Genomic DNA, 15,293 nt, shown 5'->3' on the forward strand with positions numbered 1-15,293 from the left:
ATTTTGATAAATGTATCATTTCTAAATTAAGTATTACATTATTTACAAAGCAGTTATTTAGGAGTCGTCAGGTATGTGGACGTCATGCAACAGTCGAGTCAGATTGCATAAAGTCTGATTTCTGTAACCTACTAGTATATCTGTTCTATTTTTGCAAAGATGTTGTTGAATTTTCTTATATTGTAATAAAACAGCCATTTAACAAATATATCAATATAATTAACCATTCAAAATTATATATTACGGCAAAGTGGCAACTTTACACATACATACCGTTATGAAACATTTAGTAGTTGTCAGTTTAACTCTTTCTGTGAGCTCATCTAACGTGAGGACGGTTTATGCCTCGTAAGAGATTTAAAGGCTCAGTTTTCTTCTGTTCTCTAATGTTTGAAAGTTAGTAATGAGTTAGTTTTGACTGCAAAATATTTTACATTATTATTGTTTTATACAAAAAAAATTTGTATATACACAAATAGTCCTCACTTTAGATGAGCTCCCAAAAAAGTTAACTGACAACTACTAAATGTTTTATAACTAACGACAATAATCATGAATTACAGTAGGAATAATGTTAATAAAGCATTGATTAATAAGTCTAAACAACAAGATGTATACATGTACATTTAAATAGTTTATTAATAATTTACTTACACTTTCTAAATGATCTTATGAACCACTGACGACTCCTAAATAACTGCTTTGTAAATTATAAAAGTAATGCTTAATTTAGAAATGATAAATTACTCTAAGGATCCTGATCAGAGTCGGGAATGACGTCATCAATTTAAAATTTCTGTGGAGGAGCTCTTACCTCATACGTGGTACTTTTTGAAAGCTTAGAATGTCTATTTTCTGGAGATATGCATCACTTTGGCTAAATTACTCTGGGACCATTTCCGCCTGGATTTGGCCTAGCCAAATTGAAAAGCTTCCCATACCCACATACAGTGGTCTAAGTACACAATTTTGATGTCATTTTACAGGAAACCCTGTTTCCAGCATATGTCAGCAAACACTGGAATAAATATTTTTGTAACACTGGGATATTGCATTTATACCACTGTATCTGGGGAGACTTGTATATTGGAGAGATTTGGGTAGGTCGGAAATTACATTAAAAAAGGTAATATTCCTCGCTTGAGATCTATTTGAATAAATCTTGCATACAACATGATACAGACAAGATCATTTTTCCAATGTTTGCTGACATATGCTGGAAACAGCCAAAAAGGTCTGCCTCTTCTTTGGGGGGTTTATTACAGCTCAGCCAACATATACTTAAATTGTTATCACTTTTAGCAGTGTTTTATGTAACTTCAAAAGGGTTTCCTGTAAAATAACACCAAAATTGTGTATTTAGACCACTGTATGTGGGTATGGGAAGCTTTTCATTTTGCGTAGGCTAAATCCTGACAGAAATCCCCATAAATGGTCCCAGAGCTAAGGAGGTTAAATAAAGTAAGAACATACAATTATTAAACACAATTTTTATTATAAAGTGTTACTGACTTCTGTTAATCTTCGAAACACAAATATTTTCAATGAAACCTGAGAGATGTATATCTCTATTGATAGTTCATCCCATCAAAGCTTTCAAGCTTGAAAAAAGTTCATAACGAGATTGCAAAAAATAATCCATGTGAATCAAGTCTTTGTAAGAGATACAATTACTTCATTTGATAAACAGATTTAATATAGGCTTGTGTTTGCATATAACCAGTGATCAGCACATACATGAGTGCATGATACACATCAAATATGGTAAACGGAATCTCAAACGTTGCTCAAGAACCAATGAAATGTATCGATTGTTCAAAACCCTCCCACACCACCAACTATATTCTAGATACTGTATAAACAAAGTTGTGATTATCATGCTTTATTGTATTATATTAAATGTTAATATTATATTGTATTACATGTTTGAAGGAATATATAGTGTTGTGTACTGTGTTGAATAGTTGTCATCTTGTGTCGTTCAGCTCAGAACACGTCATGCAGCAGTATGGATGACTTTGAGTGTGGGAATGGAGACTGCATCAAATACACATTCACCTGTGACGGCATGGCCCACTGCAAAGACAAGTCAGATGAGAAGCAGTCCTACTGCAGTGAGTGTGTGTTTGTGTGTGTTGGTATGAATGTTCACGGCGGTTGTGAAGTCCATGTGTCGCTCTAACAGCCTGTGTTTGTCTTCAGCTAACCGTGTGTGTAAGAAGGGCTATAAGCGCTGTGTGAACGGACGCTGTGTCGGCCACAGTTCTTGGTGTAATGGCCGGGATGATTGCGGTGATAACTCTGATGAACTCTTCTGTAATGGTAAGACCACTTGTTCATGTATACTATATATCTGGATCTCCCCATATGCATGAGATTCTCTCCGTCCATCTCTACACTGGCAGTTAAAAGTTTGGAATAATTAGGATTTTTAATGTTTTTGAAAGAAAACATTAAAACTTCTGCTCACCAAGGCTACATTTATTTGATCAAAAATACAGTAAAATTGTGAAATATTATTACAATTTAAAATATCTGATTTCTATGTGGCTATATAGTAAAGTGTCATTTATTCCTGTGATCAAAGCTGAGTTTTCAGCATCATTACTCCAGTCTTCAGTGTCACATGACCCTTCAGAAATATATGAAATATATGATGATTTGCTGCTCAAGAAATATTTCTGATTATTATCCATGTTGAAAACTGTTTTTGCTGCTGTGGAAGCCATTTAAAATGTTGGAGTAAGTAAGATTTACTGTCAAAAGTGACAGTAAAAACATTGACACTGTTACAAAAGATGCTGTTCTTTTGAGCTTTTTATTCATCAACAAATCCTGAAAAATAAAACGTATCACAGTTAACTAAAAAATATGAAGTGGCAAAAACTTTTGCCAACATTGATAATAATCTTTATTAATAATTGAGCATCAATTTAATTTATAATAATTGAGCATCAAATCAGCATATTAGAATGACTTTTGAACAATTGTCAAATCCAGCCTAAAACTTTTTAAATTAGGTTTTGCAATTTTGTTCCCCCTTTATTACAGCTCTGATGTTTTTGTGTTTTGAATTGTAAAGCCTTGTGGTTCAACTGATGCCGGTGTTACTTAAACGGTGTTAAAGTAAGAAATAATTAATTGATTGATTGAGTAATGATTGACAATTAGTGATGAACACCTGCTGTTTACAAGTTGAAGGGATTCACCATTATGTTGGTCAGTGTTTGCTTTAGTTTTAGTTTGACCCTTGATTTTTTTATATTAGATTGTGTCTGGCTGCTGTAACTAAGTTATTGCAGCCAGACAAAGCAAGAGAAAAGTTATCCAGGTGTTGTTGGTTATGTTTTGACGTAAATATAATCAGAGATTGGGCTGCGAATGGTCTTAGTTAACTACATGATGATTATGTCACTATCAAAACGCAACCACACCTGAATACATTTTCTCTGTGCTGTCTTTGAAACAAAAAATGTGTTTTATATGCTCACAGTTAAAGCAGCCATGAAAATAATGTTTTAAAAGTCAAAGTCAAAAGCTCAACTAAAGCAAACACTGATCCTTCAGTTAATCTACTTGTTAACAGCAGGTGTTCATCACTAATGGCCACTCATCACTCAATAACTCTAATAATGACACACGTTAGTTTAACACAGAAAGAATAAAACGCATACTGTAGTTACTTTTGCCCATTCATCTTAGAATTTTTGATCTTCATCATTGTCTTTTGTGTATCAGAATAATCCATTGTGTCATCGCGGCTCCATGTTTAGAGCACTAGAGTATATGAAATATGTCCATAAAAACTTTAAACACGCTCCGGTCTGTATCTGATCTATATGATCCACCAGGCGAGCATTGTTAAACTCATTGTGGTCTGTGTTACACACAGAAACCGCTCTCATGCGCGTGTCGCGTGTTATTTGAATTCTCCACTGTAATATGATCTCATGTGTAATACAGCGCAGTGATTGGGTCAAAAGAGCGCATTCTCATGAATAAATGCAGAAGACCGGCTGACGTAGAATCATGTCCGCAGCCAGTCACACACTCCAAAGGCACGCTTCTACCTCACATTCGTGACGTGGTAATTGGTCATTTTAAGTGTGCTTTTAGTGTTTTCAACAATATGCAGCCTGTACATATCTGTTCACATCTCAAAAAATGTGTTTTGAGGTTTCATGACCCTTTAAACCTGCTGTAAAAATAGAATGAAAAATGAAAAGACAACACTTAATTGGTGAAATGTCATATTTTGCCCCCAAGTCAAAGGAAATCACTAGGAATCATTAGAAATGAGAATTTATAATGACTCTTTTTTTTTTTTTTTTTTACTTTTGGTCAGTTTCATTGTCACTGGCCTGTGATGTCTGCATAGTTCTTTGACCATGACCAGATAAATGATTAGCAACGTGCAATATTTGTCATAATATTTATCAATCAATCAATCAATCAATCATTGCATTTCAGTTATTATTTGGGAAATATAATAAAAATCACCATTGAGACAACAAAAAATTAAAACATCATACATCGGCACATATGGCAGTTGGGAAGAAAATGTGCTAAAAGGAGGGAAATGTTCTAAATTGTCATGAAATAGGACCATTTCAATCTTTTTTTTATGTATAAATCTTTTTTTTGCATGTTTTCCACTTTTATGACTAGATTTTTTTGTGTGTGTGTGTTGTACGGTAGCAACCCTGTGCACGGCGGATCAGTTTCAGTGCAGAGACGGATCGTGTGTGTCAAACTCCAGCCGCTGTAATCAGGTGCTGGACTGTGAGGACGCCAGCGATGAAATGAACTGCTGTAAGTTCCTCAAGGGTTTGGCAGCAAACATTTATTCACATTCAGCATTTCAGACTTGGATTATTATCTAACTGTATCTGTGACGTGCTGTAGATTACAACACACAATCACTTAAAAAAGCACACATATTTACAGGAATGCACTTGGGCTACGCAGTGCAATAAACTGCAGTTAAACTTTTGTACAAGTTTATCCATAACCAAAATAAACATCAGCAAGCCTGAAATTTGCACATACTCTTCATTGATTTCTAAAGCCTATGTCTTATGTCTGGTTTTCCAGTGGCTTCTGATTGTTCCAGTTATTTCCGCCTGGGTGTGAAAGGCGTCACCTATCAGCGGTGTGAGTTCACCACTCTGTGTTACGCTCCATCATGGGTCTGTGACGGAGCTAATGACTGTGGAGACTATTCAGATGAGAGGAACTGCCCAGGTAATTCAGATGTGTGCAGCCTTTTAAAGTGTCTGTCCTGTTCATTTTTTCATGTCGTTTCCATTTTAAAGGTCCCGTTTTTCGTGTTTTTTTGAAGCTTTGATTGTGTTTACAGTGTGCAATATAACATGTGTTCATGTTTCATGTGTAAAAAAACACAGTATTTTTCACACAATTTACTTATCTGTATACTGCTGTTTTCACTGTCCTCAAAACGGCCTGAGAATTTCCCCGTTCTATGAAGTCCCTCCTTCAGAAATACGTAACGAGTTCTGATTGTGCCAGCGATTCCCGTGTTGTGATTCGACAGCAGCTTAGCTCACGTTGCCCGGAAAGGTCACGCCTCTTACCATAACGGGGAGATGAACGCGCTCAAACTACAGCCCCTGAAGGCCAAACAAAGGTGATTTGACTCTGGGATGAAAATAACAGCGTCTGAACGACATGGCGACAAACGCAACCGAACCGAACCGAACCGAACACGACACTTCCTCTTCTCCACGAGGGAAAAACAAGACCACGCCCCCTTTTTCGCGTATTCTTGTGGGCGGAGGTTAGTCGACAAACTGTTCTACTGACGTAATTAAAGCAGGATGTACATGGATGTAGTCCAAACCGGCCGTTCGCTGTAGGCTTTGAAAGGGAACTTCTGTCAAATAAAATATCTCGCTTGGCATTCCCTTACGAAAGGAAAATATATTTACCAATATATTACTTGAAATATATTATAATATATTGTTAATATATTGATGGTACATATATACAATATATGTAATATATTGCAGTATATTGCAAAATATACAAATGATTGCCGCTTTCAATATATTGCAATATATTGGAAAATATAAATATTAAATCCAATATATGGGAATATATCGCCTTATGTATTACATGATATTTTCCAATATACTGCAATATATTTTTGTTTCGTAAGGGTTGAACTTTGAGCTTTATAATTTTACAGGTATTATTTATGCTCTAACAGCAACATTACACACTAACTAAAGTTTGAAAAATGGGATCACGAAGAACAGGACCTTTAAGCTATGAAATTAAAATCTTAATAAGAAATGTTTGAGTTTTTATTCAAATCTCTAAAGCTTGATGGCAGACTTGAACACAGTTTAAAGTCCCCAATATACTCATGGCAAATTTATTTTTTGAGCCTGTGACTTAAATAATTTAAACACGGTTACAAAAAAGCACACACCGAGGCGTTGCGGCTAACAAGCCTTCATCAGGAATCACAATCTTTTTAAAGGTTCCATGGCATGGATTTTTTTTATTATTTTATAATGTTTCCTGAGGTGTACTTATATGGTTAGTATGGTTTTTACATAAAAAAAATTCTTAATTTAGAAATAAAAAGCATTTTTCTATACTGATGTTTGCCCTCTGGCTTGAATGCTCTGTTTCAAGGGGCGTGTCTGCTGTGAGACTTCAGTGAAAACGCCCACTGTTGTGATTGGCTGACATCTTTGCATTTGAAATGAGTATTAGATTATGTGGCGGAGGGGGCGTGGTTTAGTGAGATCTGCTGCAAGCGCTGCCAGAGAGAGAGAGACAGGCTGCATGTGGACCAAAGAGACAGAGCTGGATAAAGATTGCTGAGAAAGTTTTATTGTACCGAGTTGTTGAGAGCGCAAGTTTATTTTGTTTGTATCTGAGAGTTCTGAATAAACACCAGTTCCAGTCACGCGACCTGTTGTCTTCCTCCTTATTCTACGAACTTTGTAACATGTGGAACCCCTCTAAACTATGTTTTTTTACCATCACAGCCGTCGAGATGAACGAATCGTCAAAGTGTGGATTATAGCATTATTTTATGATCTATTTCCATCACATGAAAAGCTGCAGTGATGAGCATTGAGTACACATGCAGTCTTGTTGTTCGCGTGAATGCAGTGATCTCGTCATTGCAGCGCGTTTTCTCTCACAAAGTGTTTTCACCACAACTAACAGCCAACACGACATCGACATGAATACAGTAAGAGCTTTGTGCAGCATAATTGTGTAATTCATGATAACGGCAGTTTGAACAAGTGTGCAGATACACTCGCGACGTGTGATTGACAGATTCGAACATTATAAAGAGTGTTCTTTTAATACTAATAATCTAGTGTAATGATTTAAATAACAGATTTGTTTCATGCTACTAACAGAAACGATGTGAAGTTGATCGTTTGGTCACTGGATTGATTCACTGATGCATAAACAACAGTATTAAACGATTTCGAAAGAAGGTCTGCGTGAACTTGAATGATTAGCTACACATCAGAAATCACTGATCACAGATCAGGCATTAATGAACACTTTTACTCACTGTTTGTGGCGGTGCCGTCGAATCCATATGGTAAAAGTCTGTTTGTAAAGCCTGTGCTGACATTGCCAATTCTCCTAATTCTCTGGGCGGGCAAAGCAGAGGAAGGGGAGGTAACCTTTCCTTGTATGACGACATAACAGGGAAGATTCCAGATCGGCTCGTCTGAGCTCTCATTTTCTCAAAGGCAGAGAAAGACAGCCAGAACTCGGTTTACACCTATCAAAATTTCTAGCCACTTTGGGACCATATACAGGCTAGGGGAACTCATATTAATGTTAAAAAACCTCATAAAATTAAAATGTCATGCCATGGGACCTTTAAATTATTTAAGCCGTGAGTAAATAAAGGCTTTTTAGATCTCTTAATCATGAGTGCCTTGGCTTCATGTGTTTTTCATGGAATAAATGTATCCAAAAAGCACCAGGAGAAGAAGATTATATACCCAACTCTCTTATTTATGAATGCAAGGAAGTTAATTTTGGCCCTATTTTGTTCAAAATGACGTCACAACCTCTTAACTCACTTGTTGCTTTTTACTCATCAGATAAGAAAAAGAGAAAGTGTCCATCAAACTTCTTCGCTTGTCCCAATGGTCGCTGTATCCCCATGAGCTGGACCTGCGACAAGGAGAATGACTGCGACAGCGGAGCTGATGAGGCGTACTGCGGTGAGCTGCACCCACGTTCGCTTCTCTGCCACCCTGGCGACTTTCCATTGACATTTACTGTGCTTATACCAAGCTAATAAACACTACCCCACCTCACTGTACAATAACTCTTTCCCCTCCAGTGTTTTTTAAAGAAGTTGCCAGCATTTTTGATCATGTTCACAAAACTTTCACTGTCCCCAGAATATACACCGTTCATTTATAATAAATATATTACATATATATATATATTTTTTTTTTTCAATTTTGAATTTATGGTGACTTTAAGAACATATAAAGACACTTTCAGATCTGTCCAGTTCATGTGAGGTCAGTTTGACAGAATCTTTTGAATATACTCTGTCTATGAAGAATCTTTTGAATAATTCACTAAAGGATGGTTTAATGATTCTACTCAGATAAGTTCTGCACAGCGACGCAGTTTGAGTGCGGGAATCATCGCTGTATTTCCAGCAGCTGGGTGTGTGATGGAGCGGACGACTGTGGAGATGGAACAGATGAGGACAGCAGATGCAGTGAGTGCTGATCCTTAAAAACAGCATGAAATGAGACTTTAAAGTGCATGACTGACAAATCACAGAAAATAAAACTTTTATTAAAGTGCCTCTGTTATGCTATTTTAAAGGTTCCTAATTTTGTTCCTAACTGAACATTTGCAAAGACCCGCCCCCTTTAGTTACTCTTGCTATGTCCGACAAGCCATGGCACTCCCACCTCACACATTATGTTCTCGCGCAGTGAAAAACACATCCTTCGGATGAGAGATTAAACCGAGGTCCTGACTCTCTGTGCTCATTCAAAATCCCAGGATGTCCTTCGATAAAGAGTAGGGGTGTAACCCCGGCATCCTGGCCAAATTTGCCCATTGGCCCTCTCCATCATGGCCTCCTAATCATCCCCATATACAGATTGGCTGCATCACTCTGTCTCCTCTCCACCAATCAGCTGGTGTGTGGTGGGCGTTCTGGCGCAATATGGCTGCCATCGCATCATTCAGGTGGATGCTGCACATTGGTGTTGGTCGAGGAGCCCCCCCCCCCCCCCCCCCCTTCATGTAAAACACTTTGAGTACCCAGAAAAGCGCTATATAAATGTAAATATTAATAATTATTATTATTATCACGGAGAGAAAAGAGGATACTGACAATGTGCCGACAGACAGGACAGAGCAGGTTACTTTTAATATGAAACAAAGTCAAATTGTGGCATTTTTAAAAAGAAATTTAAACAATAAATACCGTTTTGTGGCTCTTTAATGTGTCTTGACAGATGTAGGACTCTGTATAAGGGAAAGAGGTCTATTTAGCTCAAATTAATTTCTAGGGAGTCACTTATTTTACGCCATTTTACGTCCAACGTTCATTTGAATGGGCTATAACTATCAACTCTGCAGCGGATATTAATATCCACACAATAGTGAAACACTACAATAGCCAAGTAACATAAATCAGCAGTTTAAGACATTAAATTCGTTAGCACATAACATAAGAACACTTATCTTTAAATACAAACACAACTTTATTGATTACTCTTACGCATAAAACTAATATCTAACACAAACACATGCACACACACATTCACACGCATTGCAGAAAGGCAGAAAGTGAGGAACAAATGAGTTCAAAGAGAGTAAAATTATGAAATCCCAAGTTTCTAGCAATATATGCATTTATAACACATGACCGGAACAAACCATTAATCGTTCATTTAACCGTCATATCATTTCTTAAGCAGGGTTATTCAATTTGATATCAATGCACCAGTTCAGTTAGAGTCTGGAGGTTACTTGCGTTTGTGTCTCGTATCGTCTTTGAAAGGGGATTCCCTTTTCCTTGGTCCTGGCTGCAGAGTGGTTTCCCAGGTTCTTTGATTCACTGACGGTCTTGTCGTGTCTTTGATCGACGTCTTGGGAAGCCAATCACGTGGCGTGTGGGTGGATGGATGGAAAGTCTCGTGGATGTTGTTTGAAGTTGAAGCGCGCTCTGCTGTAGGTTCATCGAGCGAAACTTTGCAGCAAAACTTAACTTAGAACATGAGACTCAACGGAATGAAGATGGCCCAGTCTGTTGTTATTGGTTGACCATGTCAGAAACCAAACGCTCATTATCATATCTGAATCTCAGCTCTGGATCTTCCTCAGATCTTGACACACAGAGATACGAACAGTAACGATGTTGTGGGTTTTACCGTCTCAATCAAAGTGGATTTGCTTTGGCAGCAGAAAACAGCGACTTCTTCACATGAACAACACCAACCAAACTCTTCCAGTCTCAGCTACAACTACAGCGTTTGAGGAGCAAAGTCAACGTTGTTCAGCCAATCAAGACCGTAGACTGGCATAATGCAAATCTGTTACAAACCTACGTAGATTCAGCAGGAAGTGAGAATAGAAATAATGACGACTCGTTTCAGTTCAGAATCGATTCTTTCTTTTAGGAAACATGAAAGGGAATATCTGAAAAAAAACTTAATAGGGGCACTTTAACATAATAAATGACATTTAATTATTTTTGAAATTGTTTTACATGTCTTTAAATCATGTGTATTTTTGACTCAGAGAATAAAACGTGCAGTGCGGACGCGTTCCAGTGTCCCGACTCACACAAGTGTGTCCCGCAGCGCTGGGTGTGTGACGGCGACAGAGACTGTCCGGACGGAGCCGACGAGAGTGTGAAGGCCGGCTGTGGTGAGTGGTCAAATACACCACTTGCTTTTGTCTGTGCAAATCACTCCTGCTAACCATTCTTGTGTCTATTATTGTTTATTTTTCTCGTTTAGTGTTCAATAACACATGTAAGGTTGGAGAGTTCATGTGCCAGAACAGACAGTGTATCCCCAAACACTTCGTGTGTGACCACGACAACGACTGCGGCGACGGATCTGACGAATCTCAGGAGTGCGGTACGTTCATGATTATTTCAAACAAGATAATTATGAGATGATTATCTTATAATTACCAAACAATGACATGAATAACGGCAAATCAATCATAAGATGTCACGATACTTGACTCTCACTTGAATTAAATCAATGCTTTAGTTAAACGAAGCAAAAATTAGCACAAAAAGTATTAGATATATCTGTTTTCATTTGTTCAGAGCATGTATATACATATTTGAAATTGAAGGTGTACTATGTAAAATTTTTGCAGTAAAATATCCAAAAACCACAAGGCCAGTGTTATATATTTTGTTCAGTTGAGTACTTTCAATATCCCAAATGTTTCCAACTATTTGTAAATCGTGAGAAAATTTCTAGTTTAAACAAGGAACCGGGACGTGTGAGGAAGTCGCCTGCTAATTGAGTCATATCTGCGTTACCCCTGGTTTCCGGTTTTATTTTGCAGAAACGCTTTACTCTTACTGCAGTGTGCAACGAGTGTCATAGCAGCCGCCGAGCGAACGCACAGAGTAACGTCATAACTTCATTTTCAACACACTCAGATGTATCTAATATGATAAACAGATCTGCGTTACCTGCAAAGCGGAAGTTGGCGACTGTGGCATAATAAAAGTCCCGCCGGCGACTATGCCATAATAAGGCTCCAGCGGCCTTGTTCAGCTCCCACAACACTCTGTCCTGCTCTGCTTCATACTACGTTAATAATCTCTTCAATGATCATGATTCCTATCCCGATTCTTTTCCACCGGCTGTGAGGTGAAGACTACATGTCCCAAGATTCTGTGCTCAAACGTGGCGTCATCAAACTACGCCTTTGTTTTGAATAGGCGACCTCTAGTGGACAGAAAAGTTACATAGTGCAGCTTTAAATGGGTTGTATTTTTAAAACATTGCAATGTTACTATACAGTGCATATCGCTTAAAGGTGTGCTCACACTAGACATTCATATGGAAATGAATGCAGGAGAGGGGAAGTGCAAGCACATGTGAAGAAATATCATTCAAGCCCTAGACCGTGACATCATATCCTCTTGGCAGGGTTATTATCGGTAACTAAACTAAAATTAAAACCATAGAAAATGTTTTTGCTTGCAATAAAATAAACAGTAACACTTTATTTTTCAGTGTCCTTGTTACATGTTATATATACTTAACATAGTTATAGTAAAGTATGCATAATTAACCTTCAACCTAACCTATAAAAAATATCTGTACTTACTATAGGGTTAGGTTAGGGTTGGTTTAGTTGCATGTAATTATGCACTGTAATTACTATAGTAACTACATGTAACGTGTAACAAGGACACTGTAAAATAAAGTGTTACCAAAGTATTTTATTTCAGCTTGTTGCTAAAGCAACATTCTCATTTTCGTTTAGTTTATACATGCAGAAAATATATAAATAAAACCAAATTCAAAATAGGGTAATGCATTATTATTTAAAGTCCATTATAGAGATAGACATCCTACTAACTATAGGTAACTTTGCAACTACATGTAAACTAACTCTCATTAGAGTATTAGTAGACTGTTAGGTTAGGGTTAATGGAAAATTTCCATACAATTGCCAGAGTACCTTCTGTGTGAGCGCAAACACGTCCCGGGATCGATCCCGGAATAGGGACTTAGTAACATTGCCGGGACCAGTCCCTGAACGCACCCTGTGTGAACAAAAGGCAGGATCAATGCCGTAAAGGGCTGTGCCATAGTAATAACACTGAAGATGAGATTGTTCGCCAGCTTAGTGGAACGGTGCGTGATGCACTAGTTTATGACCATTCAGGAAAAAGATGCAGAGAGAGAGAGAGAGAGAAATCGCAGATCATAAGCAAACTTAATACGCTGTACAGTCTATGTCACGTGTCTTTACGGGATCCTTACAGCATGTGTGAATGCACACACAGATTCCGGAAAATCACTGAACCAAAATCAAATGATCCCGGGACAAATCCCAGGACACATTGACATAGTTACTTATAGTCAGTAAAATGTCAGCATCTAAATAAAGTGTTAGTTAAAAAATGATGAATAAATGCCCAAATGATCAAATAAAACAAGGTTTATTAAATAAATCAAAAGCAGGCAATACACAGAACGAGCAAACAACACGAAACAGTGTGCCATGCACAAACAATATCAGGCAATGAGCGAGAGGATGTGAGGAACTTAAGCTGGGCATACACTGTGCGATTCTGACTCGTGCAACTCTTTTTTTTGGATCTGGGCGATTTTCAGCTTTATCGTGCGTCGTTTGTCGTGAGGTGTTCGTGCAGTGTACAGAGGGAAACGAGACGCAAAAAACCTCTCCCAATCGGCAATCGGATGGTCGGATGAATTTCTGGCATGTCACAAATTCAGGTCGCCCCTCGTGAGGTTATCGCACAGCTGAAGCAGAGCTACGAACTGATCGCCCTATTTGTCATCACTGCGCCTGTGCGAAAGCAGAAGTTGAACCATTTAATCTTTAATGCAGCAAGAAAGAAAAAACGAAAAGAGGAAGATCTTTAAGTTCTGTAGGCAGTTATCAAACAGCAGCAATTTTGCAAACTGTTGCATGCCTCCAGTTCGTGTTGGAAAATGGATAATCTAAGACTTTCAAACTACCGTGTAGCCTATCGAGTGCCTCTTTTATTGATTTAGCTACTTGAACATTAATTTACTTGTTTTTCTTTCACAAATTATATTATTTACTATTATTTAATATTTACTTAATCTTATTATCATGGGAAATGTGAACCGTTGTCTATCATTTGACACAAAATGTCAAGGGGCAATATAGATTTTTTATTTTTTTTCCATTTTAAATCATGAAGGGCGAGTCAGTGGATATCACGCAAAAACGCAATGTGCGCGAGAGTCGGTGAAGTCTCAAACCTAGTCAATTATTCACTACAGAAAGTCAAAGTAAAATCTGACAAGCTTTCGGCGCATATTCTCACAGAGACAAGAGATAAATCTGCTTTAACATATGCTGATAACGTATAGCTTATAACTGTCTGAATTTATATTCTTAATATTTCTCCTGTGGCTGATATTGTGAAAAAAATTTGAAGAGAAGTATAGGCCCATTTCGTTTTAAACAAGATGTTTTTTAAATAAAGCTGCTCTTACTTTCTGATGATAATAATACTGATATTATTGCAGTGTTCTGACATATTATAGACTGATAATCATTTTAATTATAGGCCTATAATTCCTTGTTTAATCGGCTTTAAAATTAATTAAAATGTATTCAAATAATGAGGAGTAAGCTAATCTATCTATTCTTTTATTATGCAGCGTGTCGGTTACGCATTGATGCGTTATGAAATTAACATGGGGGCAAATTAAATGTAATATCAATTTAATAATAAAAGTAGGCTTACCCTAATAATAATAATAATTTATATACATAAATTGTAAATGCTAAATCCTCTTGATATCGATAGCTGATGCATTTGATAAGCTATCTCTCTATTAAAGCCTGCATGGTCTATCGTCGCACTAGGCACGGGGGTTTTATCGCGCATATTTCACTCGTACAGTGTGAGCAGACAAGTCGTGTTTGACGATCGGACCGCACAGTGTGAGCACATAAGTGTGAGCTTTGGCTTTACATCGCATCGCACAGAAATCGCACAGTGTATACCTACAATGTTATATACACAATTGTGATGAACATAATGACTGACAGCTGTGATGATAAATGCGTGTCCATGGAAACTGATGAGTGGCGGGAAACTTGAACAAAAGAAACAGGAAACGAAACTAACTTAACATAATTGTGACAGTTATCAGATATTAAAAAGATAGTTCACCCAAAAATTCTGTCATTAATTCCTCACCCTCATGTCGTTCCAAACCCGCAAGACCTTCGTTCATCTTCAGAACACAAATGAAGATATTTTTGCACTGTTTTTACAACGTCAACAGCTTAAGAGACTGACACTGGCTAGAACGAAATTGTTGAATAATATAGTCGTTATTTTTGTTTGTTTTTGCACACAAAACTGCTCGGGTTATGTATATAACCCTTGTTCCCTGAGAAGGGGAACGAGCACTGCATCGGGACGACGCTTTGGGGATGCTCCCTTAGCATCAGCGAATCTGAAACCAGAATGCCAACTAGGCTAATCCGATTGGCGTGCGTGATGACGTCATCGTGACCGTATACCTGGA

The 15,293-nt window shown here is 37.6% G+C and overlaps 1 protein-coding gene across 4 annotated transcripts in view; it reads left to right on the forward strand.

Annotated features, from left to right (window-relative positions):
- The window catches only part of lrp1aa (low density lipoprotein receptor-related protein 1Aa), a 307,973-nt gene that overhangs the window by 226,252 nt on the left and 66,428 nt on the right, over nt 1–15,293 (forward strand). For all 4 annotated transcript variants that reach the window (XM_079844459.1, XM_079844460.1, XM_079844461.1 and 1 more), the window contains exons 46-53: nt 1,986–2,114; nt 2,203–2,322; nt 4,699–4,812; nt 5,095–5,244; nt 8,112–8,234; nt 8,633–8,749; nt 10,792–10,920; nt 11,013–11,135. In XM_079844459.1, coding sequence (XP_079700585.1) covers nt 1,986–2,114; nt 2,203–2,322; nt 4,699–4,812; nt 5,095–5,244; nt 8,112–8,234; nt 8,633–8,749; nt 10,792–10,920; nt 11,013–11,135 — 1,005 coding nt within the window. The remainder of the gene's footprint in view (nt 1–1,985; nt 2,115–2,202; nt 2,323–4,698; nt 4,813–5,094; nt 5,245–8,111; nt 8,235–8,632; nt 8,750–10,791; nt 10,921–11,012; nt 11,136–15,293) is intronic.

This window comes from Gobio gobio, assembly GCF_949357685.1.
Source record: "Gobio gobio genome assembly, chromosome: 19".
Taxonomy (NCBI): domain Eukaryota; kingdom Metazoa; phylum Chordata; class Actinopteri; order Cypriniformes; family Gobionidae; genus Gobio; species Gobio gobio.